The sequence below is a fragment of the Lissotriton helveticus genome, chromosome 5_1 (assembly GCF_964261635.1).
Source record: "Lissotriton helveticus chromosome 5_1, aLisHel1.1, whole genome shotgun sequence".
Classification (NCBI taxonomy): Eukaryota; Metazoa; Chordata; class Amphibia; order Caudata; family Salamandridae; genus Lissotriton; species Lissotriton helveticus.
Window position 1 is genome coordinate 775,444,114 of NC_136065.1, and position 20,002 is coordinate 775,464,115.

The 20,002-nt window shown below is 43.2% G+C and overlaps 2 protein-coding genes across 4 annotated transcripts in view; one reads left to right on the forward strand and one right to left on the reverse strand.

Annotated features, from left to right (window-relative positions):
- The window catches only part of CDH23 (cadherin related 23), a 1,152,220-nt gene that overhangs the window by 522,335 nt on the left and 609,883 nt on the right, over window positions 1–20,002 (reverse strand). The window lies entirely within an intron of this gene.
- The window catches only part of VSIR (V-set immunoregulatory receptor), a 109,552-nt gene continuing 105,004 nt past the window's right edge, over window positions 15,455–20,002 (forward strand). For all 3 annotated transcript variants that reach the window (XM_078643249.1, XM_078643250.1, XM_078643251.1), the window contains exon 1: window positions 15,455–15,725. In XM_078643249.1, coding sequence (XP_078499375.1) covers window positions 15,638–15,725 — 88 coding nt within the window. In that variant the 5' untranslated portion in view covers window positions 15,455–15,637. The remainder of the gene's footprint in view (window positions 15,726–20,002) is intronic.

Sequence of the window (20,002 nt, forward strand, 5' to 3'; positions counted from 1 at the left end):
TGAACCTTGACTCAAGTTGCAGGACCAAACAACCTCCCTGCAGTAATCATAAAAACCAAGCCAGAGTGGTGGACAGAATTCTTGCATGTTCCTTGGGATTCTTAATAGGAGTCATATACCAGAAAACCGGAGAGGAACAATCATAAGACCCATCCACAAACGAGGAGATGTAAAAGCCCTAAAGAACTATATATTAATTAACCTACTGGACGTAGGAGAAAAAGTATTTGCCAAAATAATCTGCGAAAGACTCAAGGACTGGTTAGAAGTAAATCAGTTTGTGCCCCCGGGAAAAGGGGGTGTTTAAGGAGGGGCACTCTACAGTCGACCACTGCTTTGTACTCTGGTCCATTGCGCTGAATTCTATGGAGCCCAGGGGCAGTTTCTACTGCTGCTTTGTAGACTTTCACGCAGCATTTGATCTAGTGGACTGCGAGGCACTGTGAGAGAGGTTGGTCGGATACAACATCCCAAGGGATCTGATAAGGTTAATACAAGCACCTCATACTTATAATTGGGCGAAGATCATTTTGGACATAGAGGGGAGCCTATCACAGAAAATCCCAATTGGAAATGGGTTAAGACAGGGGTGTGTACTGTCCCCCCTACTTTTCTCCTTATTTATAGCAGACTTACCTACAGTCTTAGGTACTGCAAGGTGGGCCAGCCCAAAGTTAAACAGAAAATATATTGTATGTCTATTGTATGCAGACGACCTCATAACAATAGACCACACAGAGATCGGCCTGCATAGAAAGATGAATATGTTCAATGAATATTGCAGGCTTAAAAAACTTATAGTAAATATGGATAAGACAACGGTACTAAGCTTTGGAAGAATAAAAATAAGGTTCAACTGGTTTTTGGGCTCCACAAAGTTGGAAACGGTAAACAGATATAGGTATCTAGGGATGTGGTTTTTGGAAAAATGTAATTGGCAAACCGATCTAGATGCATTAAAACTGAGGGCATCAGCCTCTGTCAGTGGTCTAAAAAAATGTTATGGAGTTTATGGTGAAAAGTCTGACAGACCGGTTTTAAAAGCTTATGTAGCTATGATACCACCACAATTCCTATACGGAGCAGAATTGCTATATTTGAGTAGTAGAAACTAATGGGATGCCGAAGAGGGAAAATGCCTAAAAAACGTATTATCGTTGCCCATGTCCTCAATGGTCCAGGCAGAAAGATTAGAAACATGACTTCATGGGATATAATGGCATGTATGGCACTATTAAGATTGTGGCAGCGCCTGGGTGTTGGGGAAGAACATAAAATCTCGCAGTGGTGTAGAAATGAGATACTGAGGGGCGAGCTAAGGTGGGCAAAAGGGATAAGAGAAATTATAACTAAAGCTTGTATAATTATGAGGATCAAGCTGTGCCCGCAGACTTTACAAATCGAGGTAGATAAGAGGGAACTCAGGGCCCAGGGGAGAGAAATCTCTTCAGCTCACGACCAAGATTATCTCAAGGGAAAAAAATCGGTACGTTTTATGGCTAACTCGTGGCAAAATGAACAACATTTCCCTTATGTTGATAGGCTATCCTGTCGTTGGATAGAAGAGAATTACTAAGGTTGAGAACTGGTTTTAACCCCTGTTATGCTAACAATGGGGTGAAAAAAGAAATGATTGAAAGCAAAGTGTTTGTATTCTGGGAACTACGTGCGATATATTACATATTTTATTGGAATGTCAGAAGATTTTTGATATACGGAAAGGTTTTTTATGCCCAATTTTTTAAAAGTATAGTATTAAAAATAGGGTACAAGCAGTAGATCTTGTAACTGAAATGAATTATTTAGATATAGTTTGCGCTATGGGGAAGTTCATCCAAAAAGTTTCAAAAAATCCTTAAATGTGACTAGAACGGAAATACTTGTTTTAAAAATATTATATGACATACAGTATGTTAAATGGAGTGATGGAAGGATCAATGAATTTTTAAATGTATGAATTTCATGATAGATTTTATTCAAAATATGTGATTTTAGGAGTTTGTATTTATGGAGATTTTAAATGTTTAAGGACTAATTAGTCCAAATAAACTTTGTTTTGAACTGAAAAATTAAATAATATCAAATATAAATACAACTATGCGTTAATCTTCACTGTAATGCAAGGGAGTTTAGGCTTAAAGCTTCCTCCGAGAGAACCATTGTTCTTGTTGTTGGTCCAGCTTGCAGAAGCCAGCGAGGACTAATCAAATATACAGTGCACGGATGAAACATTGTAGGTAGAACTTCGACTTTGAGACACATGACTCACTACAAAGAACATATCCACAATCACTTTAGGGGGCGGATGGGGAGCTCATAGAGGTGTCAAGAGATCCTTACCCACCACTTTACCTGGGGGTAGGAGAGCTCAATGTGTCCTGTCTTGCTTTGGATGTATCTTTAGGATATCTTAACACAGGGAGCTGCCTAGGCCAATACCATGTAGTTTCGTTCACTGCGGTTACTCCCCTGATGAATGAGTATCACGTTGTTGCCTTCTATCATTTATGTACAGTATTGTGTGTTAAAAGTAAATGTTTTTCTTACAATTAAAAGCACTGCCTGGACTATGATTTAATCATTGTTGTTACATAGTTTATTGGGTTTCGAGTTACTTCCCCGCACTACCTGCCTTAGTAAACCTTGTCTGATAGACTTCTTATACTGAGGATCGGTGCTAAAGAAGTATATAATCCAATATCCCGGCACTCAATTGTAACAATTTTTAGTTCCTTATGTATTAAACATTAAGACTTTTTTTCCTCTTTGCACAGATCCTGAGTATTACATCCACAAGTGACACTTTTAGTTCTTATTGATTAAAGGAATTTATTAACACACATTAGTGAGCATAGTCAACAAAAATTATATATACATCAGACAAAGAATAATATAAGAGCTGGTCAGGAGAAGATGATCAACAAAGTGTACAGGACAGTTGGTATTTTGCATGTCCTCCTTTTCCTGATCCACAAAAGACAACAGCCGACACGTGTTTCGTCACGTCATGTGACTTCCTCAAGGCTTCTGAATAATTATAAGACAAAATAGGATGTCTATGTCTTTGTTCTTCCCGATGAGTTTCAAGATTCCAATGCTCTTATACTGAATAACTTTGTTCAAGAGTTTGTAATGCTCCTATTTACTGTCGTTTGTATTCCCGGCATACACTCTATGTGTTATTGATCTCACGTACACGAATTCAAAGTGACGCACAGCGTTATGCTAATATTCCTATCATAGTGCGTAAAAGACCACTGTACGCTGTAAAAATCTTGGGTCTCAGTTTACAGGTAAATTGCGTCCCTCTAGGTTCGTTGTCCCTTAGAAAGCTCTAGTGTTAATTTAATTTAGTCCTGAATCCTATAGGAGGAGTTCAAATTTAGCTCTTCCCATTCTTTCAACAAGTCTCCATCTAGGACCTCGAAAGTTGGGAATATAATAATTCTTAACCCACGTGGGACCTGCTTTATGTCCAAATAACGTTTCAAAATTATTGCGTCCCACCAACGGGACACTTCTAGTTTGCGAGCTCGTTCCAGTTTGATAAACTTCAATTTCAGACCTTCCTGCTCGGTCGTCTTATTAGTTGTGGGAACCTTGCTTGTGGCACCAGTGAACAATTCTTGTAACATCGCATTTCTTTCCTCCTCAAAATTTTCCATATTAGATGCTATATCCACCGAGATGTTTGAAAAATAGAAGGAAAGCTTTTTTACAAAGTATTTCCTTATGTCCCTCTTGGTCCCTTAATCTGAAAAAGTGAGTGCCGCTCTCCACATAAACTTTGTATGAACTTTCACTGGCAGTAATGATACTGGGGCGCACCTCGTTTGACAATAAATTCAGATTAAGCCATATATTTAAGGATTGGAAAAGTTTATAACAACAGAGTTACATTTGGGGTTGGTGCCTCTCGGGAAAAAAACACCCTACTACCTAGGTGCACATATACAGAGGGTGCCGCTCTCCACATAAACTTTGTATGAACTTTCACTGGCAGTAATGCTACTGGGGCGCACCTCGTTTGACAATAAATTATATATACATCAGACAAAGAAAGTTGTCTTTTGTGGATTAGGAAAAGAAGGACATGCAAACTACCAACTGTCCTGTACACTTTGTTGATCATCTTCTCCTGACCAGCTCTTATATTATTCTTTGTCTGATGTATATATAATTTTTGTTGACTATGCTCACTAATGTGTGTTAATAAATTCCTTTAATCAATAAGAACTAAAAGTGTCACTTGTGGATGTAATACTCAGGATCTGTGCATAGAGGAAAAAAAGTCTTAATGTTTAATACATAAGGAACTAAAATTTATTACAATTGAGTGCCGGGATATTGGATTATATAGTTTGATTTACTTAGGGACTGTCAAAGTCAAAGTCAAAAATTTTTTATTTGTATTGGTACTCGACAGAGGACCACAAATATACAATTTACAAGAAAGAAAAGATAAATTTCACATATAATCAGTACAATGGTATAAAAGATTTAAAAAACTTAAAGAAATTGTAGCAAACAAATTCATTTGACGGATATTTACACAACTGCAATAGTTCACTCACTTTGATAATTCTACAAGTTTGATAAATCGGGGCAAGATATCTAGTGCGTGCAATAGTTACATTTATGTTGGGACACACGAACAGCAAATGCTCAATGTCTTGGTCTCCCCCTTCACACAGGGGGCATAGGAATGATCCTCCTGGCGACCACCTTGCTGTGTAAGTTAATACAGGTAAAATGCCCAATCTTAGCATAGTGATTGTCCTCCTTGCGCCATGGATCAGGGAATACCCGATATATGGTTGAATTTGCTTATATTCCAAAGAGTCCACAAAGGATTTATATGTTTTCAGTTTTTTGCAGTGGTCATAGTCTAGTTCATAGCTTAGCTTCGGGGTGTAGCATCTTAGAAACAGTTTCAATTGAGCTGCTGACCAACTACATAAAATATCCGGGGTGATGTCTGCCATTTGGAATATAGTTTTCATATTGTTTGAGAAGGTCTGGTTTTTTGTTTCACTGTTGAAGACTTCCTTTTTCAGTAAGTGTCTTAATGTGCCCTCCTTTGCATTAAGTAGATTGTAGCTCCACCTGATTACATTGGCTAATGCTATGGCGAAAGAACTTGTAATCGAGAATTCCAAACGTAATGCCTGAACTGGTACGGAGTCAGAGACCTTCATTATTCTTTTTAAAATTTTCCCCTCTTTACGGTCCATGTAGGTCCACTGTTTTATCGGAATATACTCTGTTGCATATGATAGCACAGGTGGAATTTTTACTTTATATATTTTAATCAGAGAAGAGAAGTGCCGATTTCCAGTAGAACGGTAGAGTCTTAAGAGGGCCTCAGTGTGAACATCAGATTTCCTCATTAAATTTTCTATATGTTTTGCATTAGAGATGTTCTTTGATAGTATCCTGCCTAGATAGGGATACTCGTTCACTATTTCTACTTTTCCTCCACCTAGATTCCAACTGTATTTATTACTAAATTTCTTCCTTGAAAAAACCACAATTTGTGTTTTGTTTAAGTTCGGGGTTAAGAAGTTTGCTTTTGAATAAGCATGAAGTATATCCAGAGAATTTTGTAAACCGAAAGGGGTTAGATCAAGCATCACTATATCGTCAGCATACAGTAGTACTTGTATGCTTTGCTTAGCAATTTTAGGTGATAAACATAAGCCCTGCTGTAGCTGTTTAGGCAGGTCGCTGAGATATAAGGAAAATAATAATGGTGCCAGTAGGCACCCTTGCTTTAGACCATTAGCTGTTTGTATCCTTTTTGTTAGGCCCTTTTCTCCCCCCATTTGTACCTGACACCAGGTATTGGTATGAAGATTCACGATGGTTTGCAGTAGTTGATCTGGAATTCCAAGTTCCCTGAGTTTATGCCATAAAGTTGGTCGATCGACACGGTCGAACGCAGTCGAGTAATCGATGAACACTGTGTATACTAACTGAGATTTTCCTGTTACATATTTATCTAATATTGTTTGGATAATAGCAATATTGTCTGTAACTGAATGTTTTGGCCTAAAGCCAGCTTGGAACATTGGAATTTTATCCAGTGAAAAAGCCCAGTCCTTTAGTCTTTGTAGAACTTCTGCTGCAAAGATTTTACCCGCAGCGTCCATTAGTGCAATTTGCCTATAATTTCCGGCAGTTGTCTTGCTCCCCTTTTTATGTATTGGGATAATCGTACTCCCCTGCCAGGATTTAGGTATTTGTCCGATTTTGAGGATAAAATTAAATAGATCCGATAACGATTTACTCCATTCCCTTGGATTTGCTTGATAAATCTTTATAGGAATCTGATCTGGGCCAGAGGCACCTGTTTTTCTTGCTTTTCTGATTGTCCTTTCCACTGAGATAGCTGTAACTCTGAGAGATTGTAAGTCGACTTTACCTTTACTTTTACTTTTTTCTTGACTTTTCCCATCAGATATAATCAGGTTTGCTTTGTACAAATCAGTGAGATAAGTTTCCCACTCCTTTGGGGGGACAGGTATTGGTTGAAGTTTCTTTTTCGTCCCTGTTAATTTTGCTATGAGGGACCAATATTTGCGTTGATTAGAGTCTTTTGCTGCTACTTGAATGTCAATCCAATTACGGTCTTGAATTTCTTTTTTATTTCTTTGCTTCGCTCTCCTGAGTTTATTTTTTAGTTTATTAATTTCTTTCTCAGTAGATATAGAGGCATTCATATATTGGACACGAACGAGTTTGTTCAGTTTTTTCTTCATAATGGAATTTTGGTTATTTTGTACTTTATTTTTATTGAAATTTTGATTATTCCACCTGTTAACTCCTGAGGGAGCACGATGTAATTTATCCAATAGAAAATTCCTAAGCTCATTAGTTATGTGTTCAAAGTTTTCTATTGGGTCCTCCAAAAAGGTTTTTGCTAGGAGACCAGTGTGCTCAATCAATGTCGATATTCTGTCCAGAATTTTAGAGCTCCAGAAAATTCTTCTCTGTTCTCCATTTATCAAGACAGAACTTTTATGAAAAATTAACTGCCCATCTAGTGCAGTTTGAGGCTTCCATTCCGTAGTTAAATTCATCAGCGCATGGTCACTCTCTTGGCTTAGCTTTACTTGTAGGTGGGTAACAGTCTCCAATAGATTCATACTGCAGATGATGTAGTCAATAATGGATGGACTTCCGTTACCCCGTCTAGTGAAGGATGCCGGGATGTCGCCTTCTATGTTGCCGTTCAAGATTGCACCATTTAAAGTTGGCAATATAGATAGTAATAGTTTTCCTCTTTTATCGGATTTTGAACCTTTAGGGAATTGTGGGGCTGAAAGTTCAACAGATTCCTCTTTATATAATTCAGCCCATTTACTAATTTCAAAATTGGAAATTTTACCATTTAAGTCACCTGTTATTATGTATGGAATATGTAATTGATCTTCTACTATCTGCGCAATGGTTTCCATTATCTCCACAAATGTGAAATCTTCATTCTGGCCAGGAGGGGCATATACGTTGAAAAGCAAAATTGCCTTTTCGGATGCTGTGTTATGTATTTTTAATAAGACCTTTATACATTGCAGGTGGTATGATTTAGTTTGAATAACTTCCTGGCCCCACAAGTAATCCTCCGACAGTAGAATGGCCAAACCACCTTTTGCATGGCCCCGATTTGTGGCTATGGCAGGGGTGTCATAAGCATAATAGTTTTTCAGAGAAAATGAGTCAGTTGCCCAGGTTTCTTGTAGCATCAAGATGTCTGGATGGTTACTTATGGCCTCCTTCAGTTTGATCGTATTTTTCCCCGCCATATTCCATGATGTTATTTTTAGGCCGTTGTTAAACAGATTGCCCAAGACATGTAGAGAATCTCTTACTGTTCCAATTCCCTGATACCCGTGACCAAGACTTTATGCTTTCACTAAAGTCTCTTCCTTTAGAGTCTTGGTGCCATACTGCCCTTTCTCCATTTTCCACTTTTATTTTTATTTTTAGAAAGTCTTTCCCTGTAAGATTAGTTCCTGAATTCGACGCTCCAGTCAAATCAATGTGTCTGAAGTGATTTTCATATTGGGAATTAGAAATTGATCGTATTTGTTCATCGTACCCTAAGTGGATTCTATCTTCCTTTGGAATCATTACTGGGATAACATCATACCCATGTTTGTGCAATGTCTCTTTTTCTTTGAGTATGATCTCAGGGATAACATATGACCAAAACGATACTATAGCTTTTTTTGTATTATCTCGTTGCGGGAAAGTTACTAAATCAATTTCATTGCTAGTTAGGGTTTCCAATGGCTTTATATAGTGAAGGAGATTGACGACCCTGCTTCTGTTAAGAGGTGCCGTATCCGTTGGGAAAAGTTCTTCAAGTTGTAATGTTTTGGAGTAACGTATTTCTGCTCCATAATAGTTTTTTCCTTCGTTATTTCTTTCACATATATCATGGTGAACTGGTTTTTCAGAGAGCTTGTATGGATAAAATTCTTTTGCTACCGGGTCTAGTAGTTGTAATTTCTCTTCCTTTTTTTTGTAGCTAGTTTCCATATTCTCAATCAATCCTGATTTTACGGATTCAGCTTCTTGTACTTCTTGTATTTCATTGACAAATATGGACTTTTGGAATTTCAACTTGCGATTTTTTCTTTTATGGATACGTCTTAATGGCTTTTTCCTCTTTTTTTTCCTTCTACTTGCTCAGTTTCTATCTTACTACAGGGTTTCCCACCTTTTTTATTTTCAGGCGTATTATTGAGACTGACTTCTTGAGTATTTTCAATCAAATGATCGTTATTTAGTCTATTTGATTTGATCGTTTTTTTGAAAATTGGATATTGCTTTTCACTTGGAGGTTTTTCCGTGAAGAGTTTTTTTAAAGAGATTATTGATGTTTCAAGTTGATTTTCCAGCTTTCCTTTTTTTCGTTTTGTTGCATTTAATGTCTGAGTACCACAGTCGTGTTTTTGTGTCTCCTTTTCAATGTTGCAATTCCTTATATTATTATTCTTTTGTAGATCATTGTTGTATTCCGGATGTTTGTTTTCCATTTCAGGGGATTTTCTTCTCTTCTTTTCCTCCACTAGATGCTTGAGGATCCCGATTTGAACGTCCAAGGTTTGGTCCGAATTTTCTAATATGTTTCCCAGAAAGGAGAGCACTGACTCAAGTATCTCTTGTAGTGTAAAAAGGGCTTTTGACATAGGTGTAACAATGTTGGCTGAATAGTTAGTTTTTATATTGAATGGGTCAACAGATGATTCAAGTGAGAGAGGTTGTGCTGGGTTTATTAACTGAGGGAAACTATTAGATATTTTGGGCTCTGATAGTTTTTCTGATATCTTTGATTTATTAGCCCAGAGTTCTTGTAGTTGACATTTATTTCCAGTGTTATTTTTGGGAGTAGAGGATACAAGATGAATCTCCTCTTGATCCTGGAATTCTGATTTATTAAGGGAATTGATAGATTTTTGCTTATTATCAGAAACCACATTACTCAGATGAAGATTCAAATCGGGTCCGGGTGCTATTTCAAAACGTGTTTCAGGCCCTACAGGTACTACGGAGATATTTGTAGCTTCTGGATCTATTATAATTTTGTCAGTTTCATCCTTAGTTGAAAGACCAGAAAAATATTCACTAATGGCAGGGGCAGGGCCGGCGCTAGGCATGGGCAGTGTGGGCAGCCGCCCAGGGCCTCGCGCTCAGGGGGCCTCGCGCCCCCGTGAAAGGTCACACGTTCACAGCTACAGGGCCCCCTGCCTCACCTGATCGCGCCCCCGTGAAAGACACACATTCACAGCTCACTACAGGGCCCCCTGCCTCGCCTGATCGCGCCCCCGTGAAAGGCACACATTCACAGCTCACTACAGGGCCCCCTGCCTCGCCTGATCGCGCCCCCGTGAAAGGCACACATTCACAGCTCACTACAGGGCCCCCTGCCTCGCCTGATCGCGCCCCCGTGAAAGGCACACATTCACAGCTCACTACAGGGCCCCCTGCCTCACCTGATCACATCACATTGCAGGTGGGGGAAGGTGCAAACGGATTGGGGGCGGCATAACAGCTGGGCCAGCAATTATGTTGGCTCACAATGTCAGGGGTGGGGCAGCGCCTCGGATAAGTACCGGCCATTCTAGGCTCTGTTTCTGCATTTTGTTTCCAGGCAACGGAGGCCCCTTTGTTTCTTGGCAGCACCAGCCGGACACAGGTAAGAGGAGGTGGGTGAAGGGAGGAGGGAGCAGCCAGATCAACTGGCGTTAAGTCATTTGTTATCCTTGACAGCAGGCATGGCTGTAATTTCCTTTTGTACAACAGGAAGAAAGGTCTCATCTTGCAGTTTGTTTCCGCGCATGTGGAATAAATGCCTGACATATTTAACAAGTCAAGAAGGTGGCACCCTGTTTACCCAGTAGCCCCACCATAAAAACGTTTATGTTGTAGATATCAACGTTTGCATTCTGAAACGTGTGTTTTGTTTTTGTATGTGTGCCAACAAATTCTGGCAAGCAAAAAGCTTTAATTTATAGAGAAATGTCTGGTTTAAGGAGTCCATACGGGTCGGGCAAAGCGCTTACGTTTCATAGGGCGAGACTTAAACCTCTTTCTACCCCATGAATTTGAAAAAAAATGTTACTTTATTTGTGAGGGCTTCACTTCAGAATGTGGAGATGGTCTCTGAATAGTTGCCACTCCCCCCTCCCAAAGTTCATACACACTCCTGCTCGCATCTGCTCGCTGTCCCACGGTTTTCCGCAAAGCCCTCAAGTTTCCCTAGTCAATGCGTTAAGTATCCCATCCACTCCAGATTTGTGCTCGGTATTACCGATTTAATGGCAAAGCCAACAGGTCTTGCATTTTGTGACTTATTTGTTATTGCCAATGGCTTTTAACCCGGCTCTACAGTGCAGCATAGCTAAAGAATATTAATAATAAAATTCCTATGACGGCTCCGTCATTTTGAATGTAGGTGCACCATGCTTTTGCACACCTACAAAATGACTCAGGAACATTTTTTTAATACTTTTATTTTGCAATCCGAGTTGGAACAGGGAGGGCATGGGTAATGGAAGGAGGAAAGCAAACATGCGAGAGAGAGAGAGAGGAACAGCGAGATGGGGAGAGAAGCACACGGCTGAAAAGCAACAAGGGAGGAGAAGAGCACAATTGTGAGTGCATCACAAAAGGATGAGGGAGAGAAGCAATTGGGATTGAAAGAGCAACATCGAGCATGACAGGGGAAGAGAAGCACACTAGGGAGACAGCTTGAAAACACATGCATTCTTTTGGAGGGCTTGAGAAAAAAGAAGAAAGAAATTCCTTAAAAGTAGAAGTGGAAGGGTAAAAGTAAATTGCATATGTTCCAGGGGAGTGATAGACATAAGATGGGCAAGGCAAGCCATTCAAACGGAAGCAGGTAAACAAGAGTGACAGTAAAGCTGGCCAATGGAAATAAATGGGTGGGCTGCAAGTCCTTCTATGCTCCTTGTAATCTCACAATAAGTCTTTCACAACCAGAGAGGAATCGCCCTAAAATGTGGATCAGGAATAGCTGCTTATTGCAAATCAGGCAGTTCTTACAATACATCACAAGATTGAGCAAAAAAAAGCCCCAATAGTGACAAGTGCCATAACTATTGATGTTGACCTCTTAAAGGTAAAGCTAGCATGGCTATGCTATATAACTAAAAAAGGAGTGGTAAGGACTGGTTTTGTGGAAGTAGGAGACTGTAAGATACTTTGTGTAGATTGGAGAAAGGTACCGAGCATGCCTCTGGAACACATTCACCTCTGCCAAGTGTTTGTCATAGCAAGCTCTGTTTTTTTACCCTCGCCCTGCCTTTCCTGGCCCATTGTTCATTGGAAGGGCTGAAACTCACAGGATAACTAGGGAGTACAGAGTGACTAGGGAGTGCTAGGGAGTGCAGAGTGACTGCAGAGTGCTAGGGGGAGCTAGGGAGTGCTAGGGAGTGCAGAGTGTCTAGGGAGTGCAGAGTGACTAGGGAGTACTAGGGAGTGCAGAGTGACTAGGGAGTGCTAGGGAGTGCAGAGTGACTAGGGAGTGCTAGGGAGGGCAGAGTGACTGCAGAGTGACTAGGGAGTGCAGAGTGGCTAGGGAGTGCTAGGGAGTGCAGAGGGACTAGGGAGTGCTAGGGAGTGCAGAGTGCAAGGGAGTGCAGAGTGCAAGGGAGGGCTAGGGAGTGCAGAGTGACTAGGGAGTGCAGAGTGACTAGGGAGTGCTATGGAGTGCTAGGGACTGCAGAGTGACTACAGATATTAAGCTAATGGCAATGTAAATGACGATGCCACTTTTTGTCAATGTTACTGATATCCACATTAGTTAGCTTCCGTGATGCCAAATAAGATCAATAGTACTACGATGTCGCTTTCTGTGATGTCACTTCTTGTGACGCAATATGCAATTAGGGGGGTCTCGCATCTTCCCTTTCGCCCGGGGCCTCAGAAGGCCTAGGACCGGCCCTGGGCAGGGGTCCGCAGTATGCGACCTTGTTTAACCGATTTGTCTTTTGTTTTCCGTACAGCATCCTCTGTGCCCATACGTTTCATGAAGATGGTCCGTGAACGTAATTTTTTAAGCCCCATTTCCTTTCACGCAAATGGTGTTACTTTCGAACTTTAATTCCCGCGTAATTAGAAACCAGAGAGAACTTTGTTTATGTGTTCAGGTATGAGTGAACCTTACTTTTTGAGAGCCGATGTTAATAGGGTGGCCCGTCCCGTCCTAGTCGTCCTCGGACGGCCACAGACGGCCCGCCCTTTGCCCGGGCTTAGCTCCGCGCTTGGTCCCGCGCGCGTCCCGCGTCGCGTGAGACTACTTGTTGCTTTATACGTATAGCCGGTGGGCGTGTCCGTGGGCGTGTCGCCTGGGGGAAGAGGCACCAGCTGCTCCAGGCAGGGGTTGCTGGTCCTCGCAATCCCCCGGGCTAGGTGTAGTTCTTACTTTTGCCCTGGCCTCAACCCTGGAGACTCGAGCTGGGAGCGAAGGTCAGAGCGTGCCGACAGCAGCTCTCGCTCACACCAGCGAGTCCCCGGGGAGGCAACAGCACGGAGCACAGAGAGTTTGTGATTCCTCTCTGACAGCGCAGAGTACAGCAGAAGTGATCCGTTTGACTCGCAAAGCACGACAGGAACAGCAGTCAGGTGAGTGGCGCCCGCGAAGCGGGTGTCACGAAGCTAAATGGTTGAATCGCCGGTGGGCGTGTCCGTGGGCGTGTCGCCTGGGGGAAGAGGCACCAGCTGCTCCAGGCAGGGGTTGCTGGTCCTCGCAGTCCCCCGGGCTAGGTGTAGTTCTTACTTTTGCCCTGGCCTCAACCCTGGAGACTCGAAGCTGGGAGCGAAGGTCAGAGCGTGCCGACAGCAGCTCTCGCTCACACCAGCGAGTCCCCGGGGAGGCAACAGCACGGAGCACAGAGAGTTTGTGATTCCTCTCTGACAGCGCAGAGTACAGCAGAAGTGATCCGTTTGACTCGCAAAGCACGACAGGAACAGCAGTCAGGTGAGTGGCGCCCGCGAAGCGGGTGTCACGAAGCTAAATGGTTGAATCGCCGGTGGGCGTGTCCGTGGGCGTGTCGCCTGGGGGAAGAGGCACCAGCTGCTCCAGGCAGGGGTTGCTGGTCCTCGCAGTCCCCCGGGCTAGGTGTAGTTCTTACTTTTGCCCTGGCCTCAACCCTGGAGACTCGAGCTGGGAGCGAAGGTCAGAGCGTGCCGACAGCAGCTCTCGCTCACACCAGCGAGTCCCCGGGGAGGCAACAGCACGGAGCACAGAGAGTTCGTGATTCCTCTCTGACAGCGCAGAGTACAGCAGAAGTGATCCGTTTGACTCGCAAAGCACGACAGGAACAGCAGTCAGGTGAGTGGCGCCCGCGAAGCGGGTGTCACGAAGCTAAATGGTTGAATCGCCGGTGGGCGTGGGCGTGTCGCCTGGGGGAAGAGGCACCAGCTGCTCCAGGCAGGGGTTGCTGGTCCTCGCAGTCCCCCGGGCTAGGTGTAGTTCTTACTTTTGCCCTGGCCTCAACCCTGGAGACTCGAGCTGGGAGCGAAGGTCAGAGCGTGCCGACAGCAGCTCTCGCTCACACCAGCGAGTCCCCGGGGAGGCAACAGCACGGAGCACAGAGAGTTCGTGATTCCTCTCTGACAGCGCAGAGTACAGCAGAAGTGATCCGTTTGACTCGCAAAGCACGACAGGAACAGCAGTCAGGTGAGTGGCCACTTAGGGACTGTCTATGATATCCCTCTGTATATGTGCACCTAGGTAGTAGGGTGTTTTTTTCCCGAGAGGCACCAACCCCAATTGTAACTCTGTTGTTATAAACTTTTCCAATCCTTAAATATATGGCTTAATCTGAATTTATTGTCAAACGAGGTGCGCCCCAGTAGCATTACTGCCAGTGAAAGTTCATACGGTGCTAAAGAAGTATATGTGCATCCGTACCCAGGAAAACTGGGCCTTGTGTTTCAGGGCTTGGAAATATTGGGTCCCAAGTTTGCAGACCCGAGATTACCAAGAGCAGAATTTACAGGAATGGTAATTCAAGACCCCAAGACACTGGGTCACTCATGATGGTGAGTGGGGGAATTTCACCTCCAGTAAACTCTCTGGGTGGAATACCACTAACCGCAATGAATGCCTAGGATGGAGCACATTGTCTGTTTCTGACCAGCTACTTTGGACCACCGGCTAACAGGAATCACCATTTCACCGTGCCATAAGGCAACTTACATCATCTCTAAAAGACCCAGGGGATCCAGACATTTATTGTACCCATTTAGGCACTGCTTTATGACACGTGGTTATTGGCACCACCTCGATGCATAACTAATGAGAGATTGGGCACTGTATAAATTATATTTGTTTGTTAGCTGCATACATTCGTATAGTTACTTTTTTATGTTTATAAGGTTGTCAACCAAGAACACACATCAAAAAATATCAAATATAAATTTCAATTCACGTTGACATCCAGAGTGTAAGATTAGTCTATTTACAAAGCAGAACCACGCATCGTTTATGGTTGTTGTTCTCGTTTTTGCGTGTGTGCCTTAAATGACATGCACAGCACTTTGTTTGTCACAACTTTAAAACACAACCGTATTCTGCAAGGTAATGGATTCTCCACACCGGCAACGTCTGCGCTCTCAATCAAAGCCAGGTGTCTCGGTGACCTCAGTGGAAAATAAAAAGGGCAGGAAAAAACAAGGGTAAGATAGACCTAGCAATTGTTATTTTGGGGGGGTTATTTTATATCAACGTTTCAAAGAACCAACGGCAGTGAATTCCTCTTAGGACAGCACACAATGGCCCATTCACTGCAGAATTACAATGGAGTCCCTCGTTTCCTTTGGTTAGTTGTCCTCCTGCCTAATTAGGAAACTTTTGTTTCTTATACTTTTCTTTTCTATTTTCTTGGTTGGCCTCCAGGGGGAGCCATTTTCTCTCTTCGTTCGACTCGAACATGTTCTATTTTTTTTCTTCCGCATTTCAAATTAACTTGCTCTGTTCTGTGAAATTTCCTGTACCGACGATTGTGCAACGCGCCCTTTCGAGCTTGTCAGTGTGCGTAGGCTTATGAAGCATACACGACGGACATGAAAACAGTATCCTCCTGTCACAGCGCGCGCGACGATGGCTTCTGAAGGGGGACCCTGCCACCTCCCCACCAGGATTCGGAGCAGCTACCTGGCCGTCCTCCTGCTTCTGGCCTCGTACCAAGGTAAGCCGCCCCAGTCCGTGCACAGACAGGACGGCAGATAAGAGGCTGTCTTTGCGTTCGTTTCTATGGCACGATGGGACGCCTACATGTACTTGTGTGTTTGTACTTCTCCACTACTGTCCTTATTATATACACAGTGCTGATTTACGAGAGGCGCGCCCTTTACTATGCAATAACAAGTTTGACAGCTAACGGAACTCGCACACGAGAAATGAAGACACTTGACCCTGATCAGATAACTGTGGTGATTGGGGAACCAGGGGATTTATCGTAACGGCTCTGCGCACAGTCGAGCGCCCTGTTATTGTGCATGACGTTTCTAAAGTTCACGTATATAACTCGTAATTTCTCCGAGTTATTGCATGAACTTTAGATAAAACACGTCAAAAACAGTGGTGCAGTCTCTTTTCACTGGCTCTGACTTGTTCTAGTTAAAGTTCACGCATGAACCTGGGATAAACTGAGACTTGTATGTTTGAACTTTAAAGACCTCACACACAAAAAAGATAAGGGGCTCTCGGCACTGCGCAGAGCTGTCATGGTACGACGCCAGGGAGTACAAGTTACATGTGCTGGTTGCGTTAACACGTCAGCCTCTATGCCAAGCTCCCCGCCCGTCACTTTAGATACATCCTCCTGGGATCCTAATCTCGAGGAACCCTAGAAAGACTTTAGGCGAGAACCACCAAGGATCATTTTTGTTCGCAATGGTTTGAGTCTTTTCGTTTTACTCGGAAGGAGGAGGCCTATGGGCCTAGCTACTTTTTATGTGAGCTTAGTGAGTGGTTGTAAAAATGTCCCTCGAGAAGAGGATGAGGTTGCGGTAGCAGTGAGACTAATGTTTTGTATTGGTCTCCCACTTTGAAAAATAATTTCTATCCTACCACGGCATGTAATGGGTTAACCTATGCGGAAATCGATCAATCCATGGTGGCTCACTTCCTCTTTCCCCTGAGTGGAGTTTGAAGTGTCTGTCTTTACAGACACGCATGCATACCCAGGAAAGGATGAAAGAAAGAGCCCAGGTCCCAATGTTGTGCTTGTCTTAGCATCTTGGGCACGCCGGTATGTATGGCCCTACCATAGCATTCTCCTAACTCTCACATCGTGACGTATGTGCCAGGTGTCTTCGAGTTTTTCTCCTTTGCTCCTCACCATCACATAGTAAGGCTGTTTTGGGCGCTCAGCAATGAACTTTTTTTACCTGCCCTGCCACTTCACTATGGTCAGCACCTCCAGAATAGACTGTGAGGCTAGACAGAGACGCAGTCCCCCTACCCTGAGAAGAAGATGATTAGGATACGGTCCACCCCACCGGTGCACTCATCACCTTGCTAGTCCAACCTAACGTGCCAGAACCACTCTTTCCCCCTGTCAGTCCTCATGCCGGTATCAGGGGATGATGCCACAGACAGGGCCGGCTTTAGGGTGGTGCAACTGGCGACACCTAGCTCGGGGGCATTGTGTTTAGAAATAACTTGTGGGTTTAAAGGCACCTGCTGCAGAATTCCTTGTATGTCCAGCAGTTTTCAGTCAAGACTACAAATGTTAAGATAACTCTGGTCATTAATGTTCCTGCTGGACAAGGAGGGACTTTTTGCTAGTAGCAATATTGGTTCAATATAAAGTAGTGCAGAGGGTTAATATGCCTGCTGCAAAGAACAAGTACCATGCTGATCACAGACTGTACTGTATTTTATATGGCTAATTCAGTGGGCTACTGCTGTTGTCACAGAGATCCATGTGTTACTTGCAGTACATAAGTTACTATTCTATTAGAGCACAGTCGCCTATACGTCGTCTTCAAAGAACTGCATGCAAACTGCATGGTATAAGATTAAACATTATAGTTTTTCTCTACTCTTTCATTGTTCTAATGTTGCTAAAAGGAGTTATTTTAGGAAGAAACACATTGTTATTAGTAAAGCTAACCCCAATCACTGTGGTACGTTTTAAATCCTGAGTTTGTGCTTCTCAGACAAAACACTTTAAGAAATATACTGCCTGCTATTGTGGCGTGATTCCTACACCTTGTAATTATCATTGTCTAAGGAACATTTCACATAAAATGTGTGTGATGCAAAGCGATCTGACACCTTCCACTGGTATGAGTACCGCCATAAAACAAATGAAATGCATGTGAAAGGGGCTATGGAGAGATGAGGGCACTGTGAGACGGTAGTAGTGAGGGAGACCATGGAGAAAGAGGTCAGTGGGGGCGCTGAAGGAATTGTTGCAGCGCTGAAGCTGGCCCTGGCCACAGGAATCTTCTACCCCCTCTTTCTTCCTGTGCTCCCAGTCAGTATCAAACTGTGTTCAGAAATTGATTGTCAGGGAAGGAGAACATGATCTCTGTGGCCAACAGGTCTGATGTGAGGGTTGTCTTCCTCCTGTTTCCTGCTACTTGCGTTCGATGAATGTATTGCTTTTTTCACATATGATACTTTTTGATAGCTCAGTGTGTGCCAATAATGACCCTTGTTGAAGTACCAAAACCACTTTTTTTGTTTACTTTTCTGAGCTCTTGATAAAAGTCAGGACCTTGATTATCATCCTATATGTGCCGACATGTGCCATTTCTTTTTGTTAAATATGTGACCATATGTCTTCCAAGATACATTCCTGCTGGGGATCTACAACATGGTCCACCTCCAGCTAAAGCCAACAACTGATCCACCGTCACCTAAAAGTACATATAAGTCATACTTAGATTAGGAGGAGAAAAATGCATCCCCAGAGTACAAAGAGTTGGTTAAAACGCCTACTTTGGCTGAATGTGGCCCGGGACATGCAGCTAGCTAGCCGCTGCGCACCAATGGCTCCTCTCAACTACATTCCACGAACACCCTCACCCCAATCGCATGAGCTCTCGAGTTGTCAAACTGTTGTCAAGTGAGCTTGGAGGAATAATATGAAATGAAACCTAAGTCCTTTTTAACAGTGGATAGCAAGGGAAAGTCAAGGACTTAGCCATCTTTTTGAGAGTGGAGAGGAGTAAAATGTGGGCTCTGGAGCCACTGTAATATAACAGTAGTGCGGAACCTTGCATCCATGCTGTACAACCAGCACAACAGTGGCTACGAACAGACACATCAGCCTCTGCAGTCAGCAAAACAGGGCCGAGCTAAGCATGAGGCAGGCTCTGCACATAAGAGCAGGAGAGAACACAGGCAGTCTAACAGTAGAGAGGAGCAATGGGATACACTCTGCAGTCAGTGCAGTGAGCGCAGGAGACAGCAGCCAAGGCTTGGCTCCAAAGGAGAGTGAAGCTGATTAAGCAGGGCATGTGACCAGTGCACCAGGCTAATGATGGAGAGAAGTCTGGTCCTCCAGCTAGTAAAAAGGGGTAGGAAACATGGCAGGCTTTGCTGCTGCTGGCACAGATGGAAAATGTAGGCGTTAGGTGTGCCTCTAGTCCTCTGTCTAGAGGGTGATATTCAGACAGCTGTTTATAGCCAGCAACAATTAGCACGATTGGACTACTAGGTACATGTAATGAAATCCATAGCAGGCTTTCTGCGTTACGTTAGTACAATAGGACTGGCTGAAAGTCACACTCATGACATGGCCTAGATGTCAGATAAGTGAAGAAAGGACAGACTCTGTCCCAGCGGAACAATTGATATCATCAAAGAGGATAATGTACAAAATGGCACATGGTGGGGAAACTTTGCCCTCAGTGTACTGAGACACACCCGCTTTACATTGTGTTGTAGCAGATTCCACCTTCAAACATGACCATGGTCAAACAGAAGGCACCGGGATTTCAGGACACATGAGCAAGGCAACATTTTTTAGCAATGCAGCCAACATGGGTTCAGGAAGGATGGTCGTGTGACAAAACAACGTACTCCATTGCAACGCATACCTTTACCACGCAAGTGTTACAACAGGAATGCCGTGACCACATATAAACTTTACCATGCATGCTTTTACAACGTATTTTATTGTAAAGCATGTATGTTAAAGGCCTATGTGTGATAAACGTTTTCCTTGACCCTTGCCCTCAGTCCTCAAGCCGGTTCTGGGAGAGGTCACACTGACTTTGCACTCATAATGATGAGCATTTGGACTGAGAATAACATTCAGGCCCATGTTTATGAATCTCAAGCTCCAGGGCACTCTCTGTGGTGACAGGACACTAGCAACTCAACGTCAGATTCATAAACTTGTTTCATAGGCCAAAGGTGTCTGTGATCAGTCTTTAAATATACCTTATGTGGGGAGTTTGGCTTTCATTCACGCTCTTGGTCTATTTGATGTCACTTAGAGAAAGA